This window comes from Clarias gariepinus, chromosome 22, assembly GCF_024256425.1.
Source record: "Clarias gariepinus isolate MV-2021 ecotype Netherlands chromosome 22, CGAR_prim_01v2, whole genome shotgun sequence".
NCBI lineage: Eukaryota > Metazoa > Chordata > Actinopteri > Siluriformes > Clariidae > Clarias > Clarias gariepinus.
Window position 1 is genome coordinate 27,729,877 of NC_071121.1, and position 18,978 is coordinate 27,748,854.

At 38.2% G+C, this 18,978-nt stretch overlaps 2 protein-coding genes across 3 annotated transcripts in view; both read left to right on the forward strand.

Moving 5' to 3' along the window:
• Nucleotides 1–7,154, forward strand: part of ddah1 (dimethylarginine dimethylaminohydrolase 1) — a 58,129-nt gene extending 50,975 nt beyond the window's left edge. For both annotated transcript variants that reach the window (XM_053482502.1, XM_053482503.1), the window contains 2 exons: nt 1,605–1,748; nt 5,599–7,154. In XM_053482502.1, coding sequence (XP_053338477.1) covers nt 1,605–1,748; nt 5,599–5,715 — 261 coding nt within the window. In that variant the 3' untranslated portion in view covers nt 5,716–7,154. The remainder of the gene's footprint in view (nt 1–1,604; nt 1,749–5,598) is intronic.
• Nucleotides 7,155–13,651: 6,497 nt separating this feature from the next.
• Nucleotides 13,652–17,416, forward strand: c22h1orf52 (chromosome 22 C1orf52 homolog). Its single transcript, XM_053481974.1, has 3 exons — nt 13,652–14,056; nt 16,540–16,741; nt 16,853–17,416. Exons 1-3 carry the CDS (start codon nt 13,754–13,756, stop codon nt 17,038–17,040), a joined length of 693 nt encoding a protein of 230 aa, XP_053337949.1. The 5' UTR covers nt 13,652–13,753; the 3' UTR covers nt 17,041–17,416.
• Nucleotides 17,417–18,978: the final 1,562 nt, after the last annotated feature.

The window sequence follows — 18,978 nt, forward strand, 5'->3', positions numbered from 1 at the left end:
AAGTGTGAGATCTGCCCAGATTTAACAAATCGTCCATTTTCTTTTTTGGGGGGAAAGCGGGGTGGGGGGGGGTGGGGTCAGAACAAAATAAAACACCAGAAAAAGTGTTAAACTGCTGAGAGATGACAAAATGGAAGGATTGGAACACCTCCCGGTTATAACGATGGAATCTGTCCTCCATTTCCTCTTACATTTGTTATCTTTTTAAAAGCAGAAAAAGATTTCATAGTTTGTGTGTGTGTGTGTGTGTGTGTGTGTGTGTGTGTGTGGATGGGTTAGGAATGACTCCATGTTTAGATTTTGAGGTCACACACATTCCAGGAGCGCGATTCATAATCAAAATCAAACTGCCTGCCTGGAGCGATGAGGTCATCATATACACTACACACACTTCCAGAGTTTGACCACACCATTCATCTTACTCTCTCCCTCCATCTGTCTCTTCGACTTTGCCCCTTCTCTCTCTCTCTCTCTCTCTCTCTCTCTCTCTCTGTCTCTATATATTTCCCGGTCTATATATCATTGTCCCCCTTCACTTTCTCTCGCTCTCTTTATTCCTTCCCTTTATAGGATGCATGCTGTCTGTGTGTCCTCCGGGGGGAAGAATCACGTCCTCCGCAATAAACACTTGCGTTTTTGCAGCCTGCAGCGTTTCATGACTTTCGCAGTAAATATCTGTTTAGTGCTTCGTGCTTGAGCGTATTTCCTTCTGCTGGTCGTTTTTTATGAAATTAGGATCACACACACACACTCTCTCTCTCTCTCTCTTACACACAACTTTCTGCTTCTTATTTTCTCTCTGTCCATCATCATCATCATCATCATCACTGCTTTCTCTGAACTCTTGGGGAAGGGGGTGTGTCAGTCTGTCAGTCACGCTTTCGTGATGGGCGTGTCCTTAGTCCCTGTATATAACCCGGCTGGCGTGCCTTCCAAAGCCAGCATCTGAGCAATAACCAGGTTTATGAGACCTGAGGTCACTTTCTTCTCAGACATCCACATGTGCACTCAAGGGCTCACACAGGCGGCCAGAGAAGATCTTCCATTATTATTGAACCATTTTGACCGATTTAGTGCTTTTGTATCAGAAGTTTTTTTCTCAAATCACCCTTCCTCCAAGGTTAAAACTGTTAGCTAGTTAGTCCTATCCTTGTCTCAACATTTGACTTTGAGTTACTGATCAGAAGCTCCAGGGGTTTAACCCCCAGCACGGCTGTCGGGCCCCTGAGCAAGGCCCCTAACCCTCTCTTCTCCAGGGGCCCGTGTCATGGCTGAGCCTCCACTCGAACCACAGCTCCATAACAAGCTGGCGTATGTGAAGAAAGAATTTCACTGCAGTGTTATATGACCAAGTGTGCTTCTTCTACTTCTGACGCTGAGGAGAAACCTTTAAAGTGTATTATATAACAGACCTGAGACATCATCTCTCACTCTCTGTCTCTCTCTGTCTCTCTCTGTCTCTCAGTTACATCATTGGAAATGACATCATCTGTTATGGAATTCCTGCTTGAGCATGTCTTTTCCTTTATATAAACACCAGCATTTTGTATGTGTGTTTGTGTGTGTGTGTGTGTGTGTGTGTGTGTTTCTCCTTCTCCATGCAGTCAATGCAGCAGATGAGTGACCATAAATATGATAAGCTCACACTTCATGACGATGCTGCTGCTAACTGCGTGTACATGAACCTGCCTGGTAAAGGCCATGTGCTGATGCACTGCACACCGGAGGAGTTCCCAGAGAGTGCCAAGGTCTCAAACACACACACACACAAACACACACACACACACACACACACACACACACACACACACATATATGTATATGATCTATGATTAGCCTTCACCGACCAAGGCGAAATAATATGTTTTAATAATATTTTTCAATATCAATTCAATATGCAGTTTATCTGCACACTTTCCAAAATATCAGATCAGGAACAGTGTAGTCTCAGGTAGAGGACTCAAGCTTTATTCATCTCATCTACAGAAAGAAAGTGAAAGGTCACCGGCCTGAGATAGAGAGAGAGAGGAGCAAAGTCGAGCATGTAAACTGACACGCAGTTATGAGGACCTGAGTGCCGAGGTGGAGACGTAAACATGGCTGATTTAATGTCTCGACGTCTCTGTATTGAGTCATGAACTTCTATTTTTTCATTCTGTCATTGTTTAAAAGAGGCCAAGTGTCTGGAGAGAGGTGGGGTGTGTGTGTGTGGGGGGGGGGGGATCTCAAAAGTATTCTTTAAGAGTCTGTCATTCAAAAAGAGAGAGAGAGAGAGGTATTATTTTTTGGACAGCGTTTAGGAAAACACTGGTTAGTTTTTTGGAGAACCTCCACACTATGACACATCTCTTTATGGGTCTTTTATGATGGTGTGACATTTTTCTCACCAGCCTCCCTCTCTCTCTCTCTCTCTCTTTCTTTCTTAATTTTTCTTAAGAACGTTTCTGGCAGCAACATGAGACCAAAACATTTGCAAAACCTCTTTAATTACAGTTAATGTCTGTTTAAATCCCTTTAACAGGTTCTTGAATTAAACACATCTTAATTAGGAGTTTGTGGCTCAGCCACTGATGAGGTCACTGATGAACGTGGTGTCATTAAAACTTGTTATAGTTGAGATTTAAAGAACGCTTTTTTTTTTCTTTTTAAGATGAAGAAATTCCCTACGCTAATTTACTTTAATTCATGGAAGCATTAAATGAAGGGTATGAAACACATTTAGATGTAATTTTCTCCTGATTAGTCTGTTCTGAATAATTGGTGAAGTCTGTTCCAAAGCGTTACGGAAAGTCCGTCCATGGCGTTTGGTTACAGCAGTTTACCATGTCTCCTCTTAAACTGTAATAACTGTAAAAAAAAAAATATATATATATATATATATATATATATATATATATATATATATTACAAACTTTACCGGGAATTCCCAAATTGGAATTGGAACAAATTGGAATTTCCCAAATTCAGTAGAATATATACCCAATCACGTCACACCTGTATGTATTAGACATGTAGGACATCTTACTCCAAAGTCATTTCACGTTTAGGATTTAAGAATCTCTACACTTTTGGGAAAGGCTTTCCATTAGACAGTATTTGGACCTTCTGTCTATTTAGACAAAACCATTAGTGAGTTCACTGATACTGGGGGGAAAAAAAGGCTAGGTGGTGTTCCAACGCATCCCGAAGGTGTTCTGTGCGGTTAAGGTCAGGGAGTCTAATCAAGTTTAGGCTTGTGATATCGTACACAGTGTGCCATGGTTTCTTTCTCACCCTGTCTAGCATGTAAACACCCACTTACAACAGTATTGCATGTGTCTTTGAAATGGAAAAGAAAGGGGCGTGGTCAGTCTGACACTCCTAACATGTGCTATGCACATCACATCATAAGAATGGAAATACCAGAACCCCAGTTACAAGTCATCTGTAGCTGCGATCGCGTATAGTCTTTAACAAGATCAGGGCGGCTCTAAAACCGAGTTTAGAACCATAACTGTGACTTATCAGCTGTAACTAAATTCATTATAAGATTTAAATACAGTTATTTACAGCGCGCCGAAAGATATTGCTTTAACACAATTAAAAAGACAACATCTCTCAACATGTCAGTGTGCCAGCAAATCCAGCCTTTCCTCGCACACTGAACCCACCAGTCCAGCATAAAGGCACTTCCTCCTGTGCTTTTAAAGACCGTGCCAGCGTTCCAGACTTGAAAGATGTTTCGATCCAGATCTGCATCTAGTGTGACCTGTATGCATCGTTTCTTCCACCCTGTTGCTGTGAAAGCAATAATGGCAGGTGAAATGAGTGCTGAGGTGCTTTTGCTAGCCGTGCACATTTAAATCACCAAATGCGAGCTCCCAGACCTCGCTGTCTCCAAAGTTCGCGTCCATTTCCTACTGATGTGCGCTAAACCCAGGCTAGGCCCGCCCTCCTGCTCCACCATTAACTCACAAGATCTAACCAGTCATAAATAAGATAAAAAACTTTTTACTAAATCATAACACAAAAGATGGGATATTTCATAATAATATTAGTTGTTACCTTTAACTGTATTTATTTATACTAAATGAGCTGATTGCGGTCGACTGTACTTTGAAACAAACTATTTTTAATGTGAAAACAAAAAAACTCGCTCTGCTGATCACTCTCAATTTCAGCTGATCCTTGTTATATTTTATGTCATGTTTTTATTTATGTCTTATGTCTGAATTTCTTTTCCCAGAACTGCAACAGATATGTCTGATCTGTGAGTTAGCTGCTAACTGTTTTTAAACCTCGCGGTGTCAGGTCGCACACATCTCACACCCAGAAATGTTTGACCCCTGTTCCGCAGTGGTGGGGGATCCCCCTTTTACACAGATCCCATTTCACCCCAGCGACGACCAACAACCCCAGATTCCACCTCATTGCCTTTTACACAGAGCGCTAAGGCGCACAAAGGTTGTATGAACGTGGCTATAAACTGCACATGCCTGCGATCTGTCTTATTAACAAACTTATGGTTTGTTGCTTTGTTCCAAAGTCAGACAGCAGGATATAAAGTTTCGTACAGAATATAATCTGGGCAAAATGGAAATGCGCATCATAAGATACAACACAATTTCTTTTCGTCCCTCTTAAAGCTACGTTTTCCTCCAGGCATTTAAATTGTCTCACTTGATAGCTGCAATTATCTGTGATTCCTTATTCTATCGTAAGTCCATTAAAATCGACCATGGCAAACTGTGTCTTAGTAGACTTTGCTTTGTGGACAGGGACATTGTTGTGCTGGAACAGGATTAAACCTTTTAATTCCATTAAGCGGAAATCTTAACGCTACAGCATGCATAGGCGGTCTATATCAGGCATCACTAAACAGCGGACTGCGGTCCAAGTCCGGGCTGAGTGACAGTTTATCCCGGACCCTGATGCTTTTCTGATGAACAAGAATAATTACTATACCAGTAATCATTTACTGGTATTACTTTTTCCATTTAAGTGGGCGTGGCTGTATGCATCACTCAACAGAGCCAATCGATGCAATAGTTTACCGTGTATAGACAGAGTGTGTGGAAGAAACAGCATGGCTTACTCCAAAAAGACAAAAGTAGACTATGAAAACTGAACCTTTAAAGAGGAACGGACAGATCAATGTGTTTATTCTTCCTGCTGGAAGTTTAAACCCAGTTTGTCTCATACGTTCTGAAACCGTGGCGCTGATAAAAAGCAGTGATGTGAAGCACCACTATAAAACACGAGTCGTTTAGATGAACATCAAAGTTCGAATGATCCGAAAGATTAACGTAGTTAATGAAAGTTGACATTAAATATTATTGAAATGAAAGTTTTAAAGAATTTGCGCTACAAACATTCCTTTAAAGAATTCATTTAAAGACTGATTGTAATGTATGGTTAAATTTTTTTTTTAATACTTTGAATCAGGTGAGTTTGCCTCCCAGCAGCTCTGCAGTTACATCAACACAATCCTCAATCTAACTTCTGGGAACAGCTGGGATTCAACCGAGGGAAATATTGAGGTCAAGTGCACAAGAATGCGCTAAAAGCTCTTCTGGGGCTTTGTGTTTAATGACTTGTGTGTTTTTGTTCCTGCTGCAGGTGTTCGAGAAGCTGAAGGAGCACATGCTCATCCCCGTTTCCAACCTGGAGAAGGGGAAGGTGGATGGAGCGCTCACATGCTGCTCGGTTCTAATCAATAAGCCAGCCATGGTCTAAGGGGCCGTACCGAGTGCACACTAAAACCCCGCACTGTTGCTTTGTGAGGAGAGATGTGTGTGGACTGCTTTGCTGTGTTTTGGGATGATTAATGAAGGAACGGAGGCTAAAACAGGAAGAAATTCACTCGAACGAATTCTTTAAATTTTCATTTGGCTCACAACAATCAGATGCATTAGTGCCAATCCAACAGCATTTAGGTTCTGAACCTCTATTGGCCCGAAAGCCTTGCGCATTAGGGTTGGGCGGTAATCCCATTTTTAATAACTTTAAACTTCTTAACCTGATCTTAGGGAAAGTGAGTGTTTGAATGCAGTCTGAGCGTTTTTTACTCCGTAACTCTTACCCCAGACCTCCGACTGAACAGATTACACTGAATTCAAGATGGAGGTTGAACACTAAATCACTATCACACACATGCACGTTTGAGTGCTCGTCATTATTAAGCCTTATTTAAAATACTAAGGGTTTTAAAAAAATTTATGACGTTTATAACAAGTGATTACACAGCACATTTTTTATGATGATAATTAAAGTGGGATATCGTCGCTGGTTATAAAAATACCCCGAATACGGTTTTACCGCCAAACCCTATAACGCATATTATCCATAAACAAGCATACAATACAGAACAAAGGTAGAATTTGACACTTGCTGGGATTTTGACACTTAAACACTAAGCCATCACTGCCAGATGTTATTGCAGAGAAGCGAACATCTGCAGTTAACACGTAACATTTATGATTTGTGACGTTTTCAGACCAAACACTTCTTTTTAGCAATATTTCTACATTGTTAATAGCTGATAGGTGAAATATAGCAAATTAGAAAAACCGGATTGATGAGTCTATGATACACGCTACAACTCCCAAAAACCCAGCCGGTGCCAGAAGGATTCCCCTGAAGAGAGAAGCCAGAAGTGAGCAAAAATAGTGAATGGAACACAGCCTATGATTTAGCCTCCTGTCGCGCCACGTCCAACACTGTGATTCCCAATGCAATCCTTTAGAATATGAAATTCCTTATGCTGTACACCCTCTGCTATTCTTCATCCCTGGGAGTAGTGGGGCGATAAGAGCCAGAACGTTTGTAACCGTTTGTAAACCAGACAGATTTGTAACTCGGCCCTCCACAGTTCAGCGTCTTCTTTGTTCTAGTGCCCTTAATGCAGTTTCACCCTAGATCGAGGAAAATGCTGAACTCTGGGACACGAGACTGGACCTTGAAAAGCCTCACAGAGATTATTTCAGCCTCGTTCGCGTGCAGGTGGTGAGGTGTGCCTCAGTACGAACCCCAGTTTCTAACTGTTTACAATCCTTAATGTAATTGAAGAAGAAAAAGCCACTAGAAGACCCTGTCACTGTTCCTGCTGTTTTTACAATCACTAAAATTAACATAGATTTCTGTAGCCAAAATAAAGAGCTTTTGCAATGACCTCATTCTGACTGATTTATCATGCTGGATAAATGTGTAATTATTTATGTCTCTGAGATTCATCCAACATTTGATTTATGCTACGAAGAGCCCTGAAACATGTCTGCTACTGAGTAACTGCATCTTACTAACGTTAGCTCGAAACGATGGCTGGGTTTGGCGGATGGATCAGATGCGTCATGGACGTGGTTTTGTCATTTTGCATTCATGCAAATTATTTAAGGACAAATTTCCCCAAAGTTTTCTACTGCCAACGAACAGCCGTGATAGTATTTGCTTTGGGTTTCAGCATCGCAGTCATTAAAAGTTATTAAGTAAGCAATGTTCCAGACGATCAATTTGTGCAAAAAGGGAAAAATGATATGAAGAAACATTGCAGAATGACTGCAATGTTGAATTTTATTAATTTTTATTAGGAGATCACAAATTTAAAACCCTGACAAAACCCCTGTTCAGTAGTTCAAGAGGGAATAAGTACCTGTCCTGCTTGGGTAGAGAGAGGTTATTCCTTTGATTGTGTAAAGCTGCTTTGCGACAATGACGATTGTTAAAAGCGCTATACAAATAAAATTGAATTGAATAGAATAGAGAGAGTCCGGTACAACAGAAAGTACACATTGTATTCGGCAAAAACATGGTATCTGTGCTAAAAGTGTCTCAACTTGGTGAAAAAGTTAATTTTCAGCTAGGATCATATAACGCCATATTTTCATAATACTTAATGTTTCTTATCTCTCGATCCATGCCTCGTTTTTTGTAAATATGCATAGACAATTATATTTTTATCAGATAAAAAGAAACACATTTGCTGAATACAATTCCATGTCCTTTATATTTTAGTGTCCATAACTTTAAATTTACAATCTTTCAATGATCTTAAGCATCATTCAGATGAAACCTGGCAAATTTATATTTCTCATGAAAAGAGTGTATTATTAAAATGCAAAATGGTTAAGAAATTGCAACATGACTTTGACATGGTTACAGACACTACAGGTTTTGTACGGAATGCTTTTATTAATCAACAGTTTTTACAGGTCATACACTTCTAGAAGCTTACACCAATTTTAGTATCGATACTCATAAATATAAATAATTTGCATTTTAAATGATTATTGTTTGAAGCGTGACGGTATAACGCTAAAAAATGGGACACATATAAAATCATCTCTCCATCTTGCAGAAACTTCAGAAGTAGCTTCTTGGGCACACACATTTTCTGTGTTATATGTATAATATTACAAAAAATAAACTAATAAAATCAGCACAAGTACTGTGTTTTGGCCAACAGTACGTATTTTGTTAAATATGGCTAGTTAGCTTGGTATCAATATGGAACTTTCAACACAAAAGAAATAGAAAGAAAGGACGCGTGATCACTGAACCATAATCAAGGTCTTTTCATCCACGTCACATTGGTCGTAAATTCCCCAAATATGTTGGAAACCACATCAAAATTTGGCTTAAATAGAAATAAACACCTTAATCTCTTAGAATTTCTTTCCTGTTGCCACGTAGCAGCAACTCGTCCTACTTTTATTTAGAATGCATTGAAAATTGCATTGATTTCCATGTTACAGCGTTGAGCTTTGTAGTAACTTTTCTGGCAGATTAGCAAAGCATGTATTAGCTACGGTACACACACTAGACGCACCAACCCAACATTCACCCCGCATCTTCATTCTAAGCTTTAGTTCTCTTAGTTTTATGAATAATATGAGATTTTGAAAGTCTTTCATCAAAATGTAAACAGAAACTGATGGCACTGAAGAACGACAAACGCCGTGCGAGCCAGTCATTTGGAGCGTCTGGAAACGTTTCACCTGCTTTGTTGCTTGCTAGCCTGAGCGAGTGCTTAGCTCAGACCTTTCACTCTGAAGCCTAACTCCACACCACTGGATGGAAAACCTTCAGCGGTACAGCAGGAACACTAACCTCAGCTCTCTATTCATTCATCTCACTTTCTGTCTGTCTTCTTCTCTACCTCGGACTTTCTCTCTTTTTATCCCACTGATGTCATACATCCAGAGCATGACTTGTGACACGTACAGTATACTCCCCAGCTGCATCTCTGGCACTCTCACAGGCGATGATGCTACTTCTGATACAAAGAGATGACGATGATGATGATAATGATGATGAATGGCTTCGTCCTGCTGCTGTTTATATGAAGTGTGTGTGTGTAATAAAATATTTGTATTAGTCTTGCCATTTAAGCATTTTTTAACTGAATCACCGATGGAGGGAGAGATAGCGGCATTATGGGCCGCCTGGATGGCGTGATGGTAAATCGCAGTACGTGACATTTTCGCCTTGTTTAATATATATATGTTTATACTTTGCTAATTCAATTCCAGAAGTGCTGCTGTTATCAAAAACCCAAAACCTTAACTGTAGTTCCAAAAGAGAATGGGACTAAACTATGAACTGTGAACTACAGCTGTCATAAACTTTCAAGTCAAACCTGACCAATCATCACATCTGCCTCAACATCTGTCCTTCCCGAACCACCAGTTTATGTTTTTCTACTCTTCCTTGCTTTCTTTCCCCCTTTTATGCTTGACGATGTCCACTGGTGTCCTCCTTGTCCTGACTCTGACATGTATTGGACTTTAATAATAAACTGTATAGGTTGAGAAAACTGCTATGGCGTTAACTTCCTCATCTCTGTGTTTAATGTGGTGCTGGATGTTAGACACGAGTTGCTCAGACTCCTTCCTTCTGCATTCCTACTGCGCCTTAGTCAGTCTAGACTTTCTGTTATATCTAGCATCATCTCCTCACATTTTTGTCCTTTTACATAATAAAGTTTCAGGGGAAAAATGCTGTGTGTGTGTGTGTGTGTGTGTGTGTGGTTAAAGCAGGTTTCTATTATGTAATATTATAAGTCTGGTGATGTTTCAGACTGAAGTGCAGATCTACAGTACATAGTCGCCACTTAGTGGTGTCTCATAAGGAAGCAAAGTGGAAGTGGAACATTTTAAACAAACAGCCGCACAATACAGTCAGTAACCCACAGCTTATTAAAAGTTTACATAAGTTTTACATGCATATAAAAGACTGGATTCAAAACTATAACCCGCCCTTTCCTTGGGGTCTTCAAACACTATATTCTGGTCACCAGCTTTAATACTCACCATGCATTGCATACTGTACATGCGTTTGTGTGTGTACACTATGTGTGTGTGTTTGTGTGAGTCAGAACCAGAACCAGAGTCGAGAGGCAAGGCTTTTACCTCCCAGACGCACAGACAGACTGCTGGTGTAGGACCAGTATGACCAGGTTTGCATGGTGGTTTGCTGGAGTGATGTTTAGGTTTGAATCCCTCAGCCGTGTACTTGTGATGTAAATCAAGATAATTCTCCAAATCCCAGTTAACTTGATGTTTTTTTTTTTTATTAGGCATCATTTTAATTTCAGACCAACTTGGTTTGATTATCGTCCACGTGAATCAACGTTCAGCTAATAAAAACGTGACACATTATTGTTAACGCAGAGCAGAATGTCAGAAGAATGTTTCCAAAACTATGTGAACTCTGATTCCATATTATTATTATGGTTTTGTTTCTACTGCTTTATTTTTCCCCCTAGTGGACTAACTGAGACTAGCACTTTTTGTTGTTCTTTTTTCTCCCCAGATCTTTCGATTATTATTATTATTATTATAATAAAAAGTTTAGAGAATGTTTAAAGCAGGTTTATTTTCACAACCTTCCCCAGGCTTGTGCTTGTCTATGGGGCTTTAGCTATAACACCCCTGCACTAATCCAAGGAGAAATGTGTCTAGACTTACAGTAACGATTTGCAAAACATTACTTTTATTTGTTAACTGGGGGCGGGAATCACCAGGGGACACCCGATACAATTTTATTGTGGTAACTAGTGTTAATTTTGTCATCAAAAATAATGCCGGAAAAAATATTTGTTGACGGCATTTTTTCCTGGGACTAAGACGAGACGATAATGAGACGTTATCACTAGTGATAACTTAGTGTCAATTTGATTTCAAGATTCAAATAACTTTATTAATCCCAGAGGGAAATTGCTTATGCTCGGTTACAGGTGCTCACAGTTGGTAACTAAGAAAGGTAATAAATAATAATAATCTTTAAAACAAAAAAAAAGTTCCTAAAACAGTAAGTACCATGAGTCAAGGCCACTTGTTAGTATTGCACAGTAATAAAGTATTATTTATGTAATTTTGTATTATTTTATTGGGAAGTAGTATTGCAGTTATCATATTATTAATGTGGTAAGTGATAATGTCCTGTTGTGTAACAGTTAATGAAAAATCCACATACATGTGTGTATGAGTTACAGAGAAGAGTTGTACATTTTTGGATTACGATTTTATGAATATCCAATTTAATTTCATTAAAATTTCAAACAAACTTCACAAATAATTTGCTCGTACCACACAGGACCACCATTAATCATCATTCACCAAGATTTTCTCATATTTATTTCATATATTGTCTTTTTTTTTTGACATTTCTATTGCAGCATCTGTAGACACGACTTCATGTCTACTTTTTGTTTGTTTTTTTTTGACTACACTACACAATTAATGATTTGTAATTGCAACTACATGTCTATTATCTATCTATCTATCGATCGATCTATCTATCTGTCTGTCTGTCTGTCTGTCTGTCCATCTATCTACTGTAGATGCTGTGCTGCCTGTCAACAGGTCAATGGTTTAGCACCACCTGTAGGATCTTAGAGGAACAGCATCATTTATAATAATGTATAGAAATGATATATATAGATTAGTTTATAGTATATACATTAAAAATGTATTGTAAAAAACACATTTAAAAGTCAGTGTGATATATTAAAAGACTTGTGATTTCTATTTGAGTCTATTTTCCCCATCTCAAAGTACTTTCGTACTTTATTACTATTATTATTATTATTATTAATATTATTATTATTATGTTACTTTTGTTTTTGCACAACTTTACTTGTGAAATCTGTGTTCTGTGAACTGCTACAGTTGTATGTTTCCTTATAATAAACTCTAAAAGATGTTTTAAATAACAAACCAACATAAACCAACCTTTAATTCTTCACTCGTTGTATTACCGTCCTTACGATGTACTGTTTACATATGCAAATTCTTTATTATAGTATACAATACCTTCCTTATTGCTCCACCTATAATTAGTTGCTCAATTGCTCAAATTATTCTGCACTGTGGAAATGCACTTCTGGTTGGATGCTAACTGTATTTCGTTGCTGTGTATCTACATGTGCAGTGACAATAAAGTTTAATCTAATTGTTATTATTACTATTATTATTACTTTAATTAGGTATTTAACCTCATGTCTTCTTGAGTTGAATAAATGTACAATATAATAATTCTTCACAATAATTGTTACACTGAAAACTGGGGCCAAAATTGTACCAAGTAAATCTTAACACGTGGCCAAGAAATCTCTCAGGAAGCCAATTACAATATACATTCTGACCAGGAAGAACATAAAGAGGAACATTGTGTGGAAAATAAGGATATCTAATTTAAAGTTACCTACCTGCCATTATACAACTATTCTTACAAAATTATAACAATGTTGCTGCGAAAGAGAGGAAATTTCCTGAAATATAAACTCACATATTTCTAAGACTATTCTCTATTTTATTGAAAAGATCAAAACACTATTATTAGTAGTCTTTCTCATCAGGCTGCTTTTAAGAAATAAAATTTTTTTAGTAAAGTAAGTTATTATTGAAGTAGATTCAGGCTAGAGGGTAAGTTAGCGAGTGAAACGTTTACAAAGAAACCAATGGACCACTAAGTTCCTCTCATTTCTTTATTTTCTTGAAAAATAATAACAGAGTGAACAGGATTAAACCACAGATATCTTTAACTTCTAAGATGCATTAGAATTTAAATGTGGCTAGCTAGGCTAACGCGTAAAACTGTTTGACGATCTGAGGTAAGTTAGCACAGCGGCTGTTTTGTTTTTGCTGTCTAGCTAATTTTGTTAGCTAAACTTATGCTAAATAAAAACATGGATTTAATTAGTCGTTGTATTCTGTGTTATATAAGGCCGCGTTACCGTTTCTGGTAATAATTACTTTATGTTTATTAACTATTTAATACATAAGGAAAACTGTGTTTTATCACTTTAACATCTGGCCAGTTTACTTCACTCGCACCACTTTACAAACTTTAGCGGTTCTGGTCTTGTCACTAAATCGATTTATTTGAGTGTCTCTTGAGATTCCACTCGCTTTTATGAACAAATGTGTTTTAAAATGTTTTTTATTTATTATTTGTATTTGCATTTGCATTTAAAAAGATCCATACATAAAGAAATAATTCGGAAATTCTTTTATTTAAAAAATAAATCACATTTAAATTATTTATTCATTTATCTTTTTAACCATCACGCTCATTTTATAATAAATATTATGTTTAAATCTGTATAAACCTGTTTTGTTTATGGATTGGAAGGGAACGTGTGTGTCGTCATCATTCTGCGCGCTGCCTGTGAAAGTGTCGTCATCAGCGGGCGCCGCAGTCAAAAATGGCAGCTTGTTTGTGTTTATAACATGTTCCCGTTGACGCGTTAGAGGTTTAGATAAAGTATTACAGCATGTCTGACGAGGAGAAGAGTGAAGGGAGGAACTTCTTCATGACCTACAGCGACAGCAGTGAGAGCAGCAGCAGCAGCAGCGAGTCGGAGGACGGAGGGCAGAGACCACCGCGGAAGAAGAAGAAGGAGCTCGATGCGGGGACAGCGGGAGCCTCCGGCGGGGAGCAGAGAGCCGGGAGCGGGGGAGCCCCGTTACCCAGACCGGACGAGCTGTTCCGCTCGGTGTCCCGGCCCGCCTTCCTCTACAACCCGCTGAACAAACAGATCGACTGGGAGAGCCGCATCGTTAAAGCTCCTGAGGAGGTGAGTGGAGAGGAAAAGAACACACACACACTTACACACATTAGTGATGGTCGTTCATGAACGGTTGGTTCTTTTTGAACGAATCTTTAACATGACTCAGATGAACGAGTCGTCTCGGAGTGTGATTCGTTTATGTTCTATTGGGCGCGCATGCGCAAAGCATCTCCAACCCTCCGTATGTGATACAGGAAACAGAAATGAATCGTTACCTTCGAGTCGGTTCCGAGTCGTTCGGTTTTTTGTCACGTGACTCCCATAGACGCTATGCGGTGCAATAGATTAAAAAAACAAACGACTCCGACTGGAATATATATATAAAGGTGAGCTGATCATTCTGTTTATTATAATATGTCCTTAGTTACATTGTAATATTTACATTACTGGAACTATAGTCAGTATTTAGACGTATTGGGGGTATTTTTATTGAAAATGCAACATTTTATTTTATTTCTGATCAAAAGAACGAAATGAACTGAAAGACTCATAAAAAAGATTCATTCATTTTGATGAACGAGATTCAAAGAACCGAGTCACTAAAATGATTCAAACTTCCCATCACTAACACACATAAGATAAAATATAAGATGAGATAAACCTTTATTAGTTTTTGCCAAATTTGTTTTGCCACGGCAGCATAAAGTAAAATAAAATAAAAATAGGGGGAAAAAATGAATAAAATAAAATAAAAAATACTAACAGGATAAATGTATACTATACAATCATACAGTACTGTAACATCTGTGTGTGTGTGTGTGTGTGTGTGTGTGTGTGTGTGTGTCACATCACTTTCTTATTTCTTGTACAATTCTAAAAAAAATATTAATGGAAAATAGATTAAAAAGTGCAAAAAGAAGGTTTATTTATTATTATATATGTTCTGATTATCTGTTCTTATTTAGTTATTTATTGTTGATGGTTAAAGAGTCTGTAGAAACAGTTAAAATGTTAAATCTAATAATAATCTGATCTGATATTCAATGTAATCAGTGATATAATAATAATAATAATTATTATGATTATGATTTGAGGTTGAAGCCCACGTCCATGTCTGTGTGTCTCTCTGTACAGTAGAACTCTCTGTCTAACTTATTAATACAAAGAAATCCCATTCTGTAAGGTTGAGTATCTTACGCCTTGTTTACACTAAGTTGTCCTTCTTTGGTGCTCAGACAAATACACTCCCTGTTCGGTAATCGGAGAGTGAATCACAGATGAGAAATGGAAAAAGTAGATCAAAGGATAAAGATGAAGTTTTGACTTAAAACCACTCCAGCGTGTTAAAATTCACTTATACCACTTCAGCGCTGTTATTTCAGCCAAAGTGAAAATATGAACTAATCCCAGTAAAAATATTCACTTTTTCTTTTCTAATTAATATCTATTGGTGCAGATGTTTGTTTACATTGAGACAGTAGCGCATTAGTAGATTATTTTACAGTAGATTATTAAATCCCACACAAAACTGTTCATAACATCACTTTTACTCCACATTTAGATTCACTGATGGTGCAGAATAAACTTCAGGCAGAGATCTAAGGACTGCAAAGGTTAACTAAATGCTGTCCAGACAGAATTTAATGATCAGTATCAGATAAGATGAAGTGATTAAATCACTGCGGAAGAGTTTTGTGTGATGCTGAGACAAAATCTGGCTGGACAGACATACAGAGTTTTCTGAGACTGGTTTCTGGTCCTCCAGTGTATGAAATGTCATTGAAGGAGTGAGTTCTGACCCAATGTACAGACCAAACCTTTTTTTATTTATATAGATTTATTATTAGTACAAACAAATTATTAATAGCTGTTCATTTGCTAATCATTATCTTTCCTTTAAACTTGAACTATGGCTGCATGATTTGATTAATAAAAAAAAAAAAAAACATATTGTGATTTTTGAGTCATTCTGCGGTTGTGGTTTAACCTGCGATAAGAACCTGTTGAGATGTGAGTCTGCGGTTACTTCCCCATTCAATATTATCACTAAACCCCAGGACCGATTCGATTAATACTGCGATTCTATAAGTATTATGATTTTATAAATATCCTGACTCAATATTACTTATCACATGTTCTCCCTGATTTTGTTGCGACTTTAAACCTTTAAAAAAGGTTTATGAGTAATTAAATGTAGCCCGTTCTTTATAGAATTAGTTTTCTCAATTAACGCCCAAGGGCAGCATATACAGTATACAACACAATACAATTTAAAGTTGGATGTTAAGCTCCTATATAATTCAGAAATAACTTCAAATACAAGAGTTTAACATTCAATTTCAAATTAAGTGAAACAAAAAGCTACATTATACTGAGCAGTGTGTATCTCTGTTATCCGCCATAATTATTATTTATGAACAAACTTTGCGCTTCCCGTGTTGTGTCTAACTGAAAAAAAAATCCCAGTCTATTCCTGAGGTTGTGTAACACAGGCTCGGATTCATCATCATGTTTGTACTGAGATGTCTTGTATATTTCCTCGTCTTCAGCCTCCAAAGGTGTTCAAGGTGTGGAAGAGCAACGCCGTGCCCCCTCCCCAGAGTTACGAGGTGAAGGAGAAGAAGGGTCCGCCTCCCGGCATGGACATGGCCATAAAGTGGTCCAGCGTGTACGAGGACAACGGGGACGACGCTCCACACCGACAATCAGATCAGGCTCGCTTCCTACCTGACAACGAGCTCGCTCAATCTGGTAATCAATAATATATAAACATACCATGCACACTAATCATCAGTCTATGGCTTATTATTTATTCAAGAGTTTCGGTAGCTTGACTTACAGAATCGTTTACATCTTTCCTAGATGATGATGATGATGAGGATGATAACAGTGGCGAGGATAAGGGAGAGAAGAAGTCCCTGTCGTCTAAGAAGCGGCGAGTGGAGACGTTCCAGCAGAAGGAAAAGAGGAAGCGAGACCTGGGACAAGCCACGTCCGATAAGAACTTTGTGGAGGAGGAAAAGAGGATCTTGCGGCAGTGTGCTGAGTGAAGGACGTGGCGTGATGATGCTCAGAGACGAATTGGAGGAAAGACTGCTCGCTCTGAGAGAGCCGAGATCTCACCGAGGGGTTTTATGGGTGTTTTATGTTGTCTCGTGCTATTTAGGTTCATGTGCCTGTAGTCAGTGTATCAGATAAGATGTAGTGATTAAATCACTAATCCTCTTCTGTTCTTTGTAAAGTTCTGTTATAGAAAAATAGTAATACTGCAATGAACTGAGTTACTTTAACCAACCAGAGGGTGATCAATTTTCTCTTACAGTATAAAACAAATTGGATTATTTCTCTTTTACCATAGCATTTTTTTTTAATATGTTGTTTATTATGAATGATTTCAGTCATTTTGTTAAAGATTAAGTTGAATCAGATTGAGCGTCTGTGTTGTTTCTCAGCTCTCAGTTTTATCTGTAGATCAAATATGAATTAAACATTTACAGTAAGAACAACAGGAAAATTTAAGACTCATTGCTCCATTAAGATATTTCTGTTAGCTGTCATTAGGCCACCAGATGGCGCCCTTAACAAAGATTACTGTTAAACAGTTAGAGACTGTAGACTTAAACATGTTGCAGTTGATGAACATCATGAACATGCATGACGTGGTGATATCAGGCTCAGTTAATGTCTCTGAACTGGTCTTTTTTTCTGAGACAGAATAATTATTTAACTCTAATCTTTAATAGGTGCACAAGTTTTCGTTTGTAACACAGGATCAAAATATACCTACTAACCTAAAATGTGGTTTAAAGTTCCTTACGATGTTCTGCTTTAGCAGACACACTTGGTCGCCAACAACAGTTCAGAGTTCTGGTTGGATGATATTTATCATATTGATGGCGTTTAGTTAAATGAGTTGGCTTTCCGACTTTTCAGCATGGTCCACGTGTTTTCAACAGGGTTGAGTCTCTAAAAGTTAAAAGTTTTCTACTTCGTCCATCCCATGACCGGATTTATTCTGTCAACCAGGTTTCAGCCATACAACTGATAATTTGAGGTTCTTCTCTTTCTTCATGATCACATCCACTTTGTGCAGTTCCACCAGCATCAGAACATCACCAGATGTTACCAACTCCATGCTTAACAGCTGCTGCCATGTTCAGTTTGATGTCTCCTCCAAAGAGCTTTCCTCCAGAAGGCTTTTTCTGTGTCCATGTGCTTAGCTGAAATTTTTATTGTAGAGTGAAGGTGTTGTTTTTGCTGCAGGGCTTCTTGCTTTTCATTCATGTTGATGTAAAACTACAGTTTGACTGTAGACAGCGACGTGGTGTCCAGCAGCTTCGTGGTTGGTCTGTTTGTTGGTGGTTTCTGGGTTGTTCCTAACTATGAGAATTAATTTATTTTCTGCTAAGAGGGGGGACAGTTGGGGTCTTCTTCCAGACCTTTAAAACAAAGTGGCTCCACTAGTTTTACAATTACAATGCCTTGCAAAAGTATTCATACCCCTTAAACCTTTCCACATTTTGCGACTTTACAACCACAAACGTAAATGTATTTTATTTGGATTTTGTGTGATGGACCAACACAAAGTGGCGCTTAATTGTGAAGTGGAAGGAACATGATAAATGTTTTTTTTTTTGTATTTTTTACAAATAAAAATCTAAATTGTGTAGCGTGCATTTGTATTCAGCCCCCTTTACTTTGACCACCAGGACAGTCATGTTCATGATGAGCATGTATAATCTTCTGAACAGTAGTTTTGAGAAAAAAAAAAATCTTACCTGCACACTTTAGTGTTTCACAAAAGTTACAGTGACTTTGTACAGATAAAGTGCGCATTATGCATGGTATATGCAATTACAAGAAAACAATGTCAGGATGGTAACAGGAACTCCATCACACCAACCCACCGCTGATGAGTTTACTTTCGACAGCGTGGCACAGAGTGATTAATTCCTTGCATGTCATAACGCTGGTGATGGTCAGGCTCT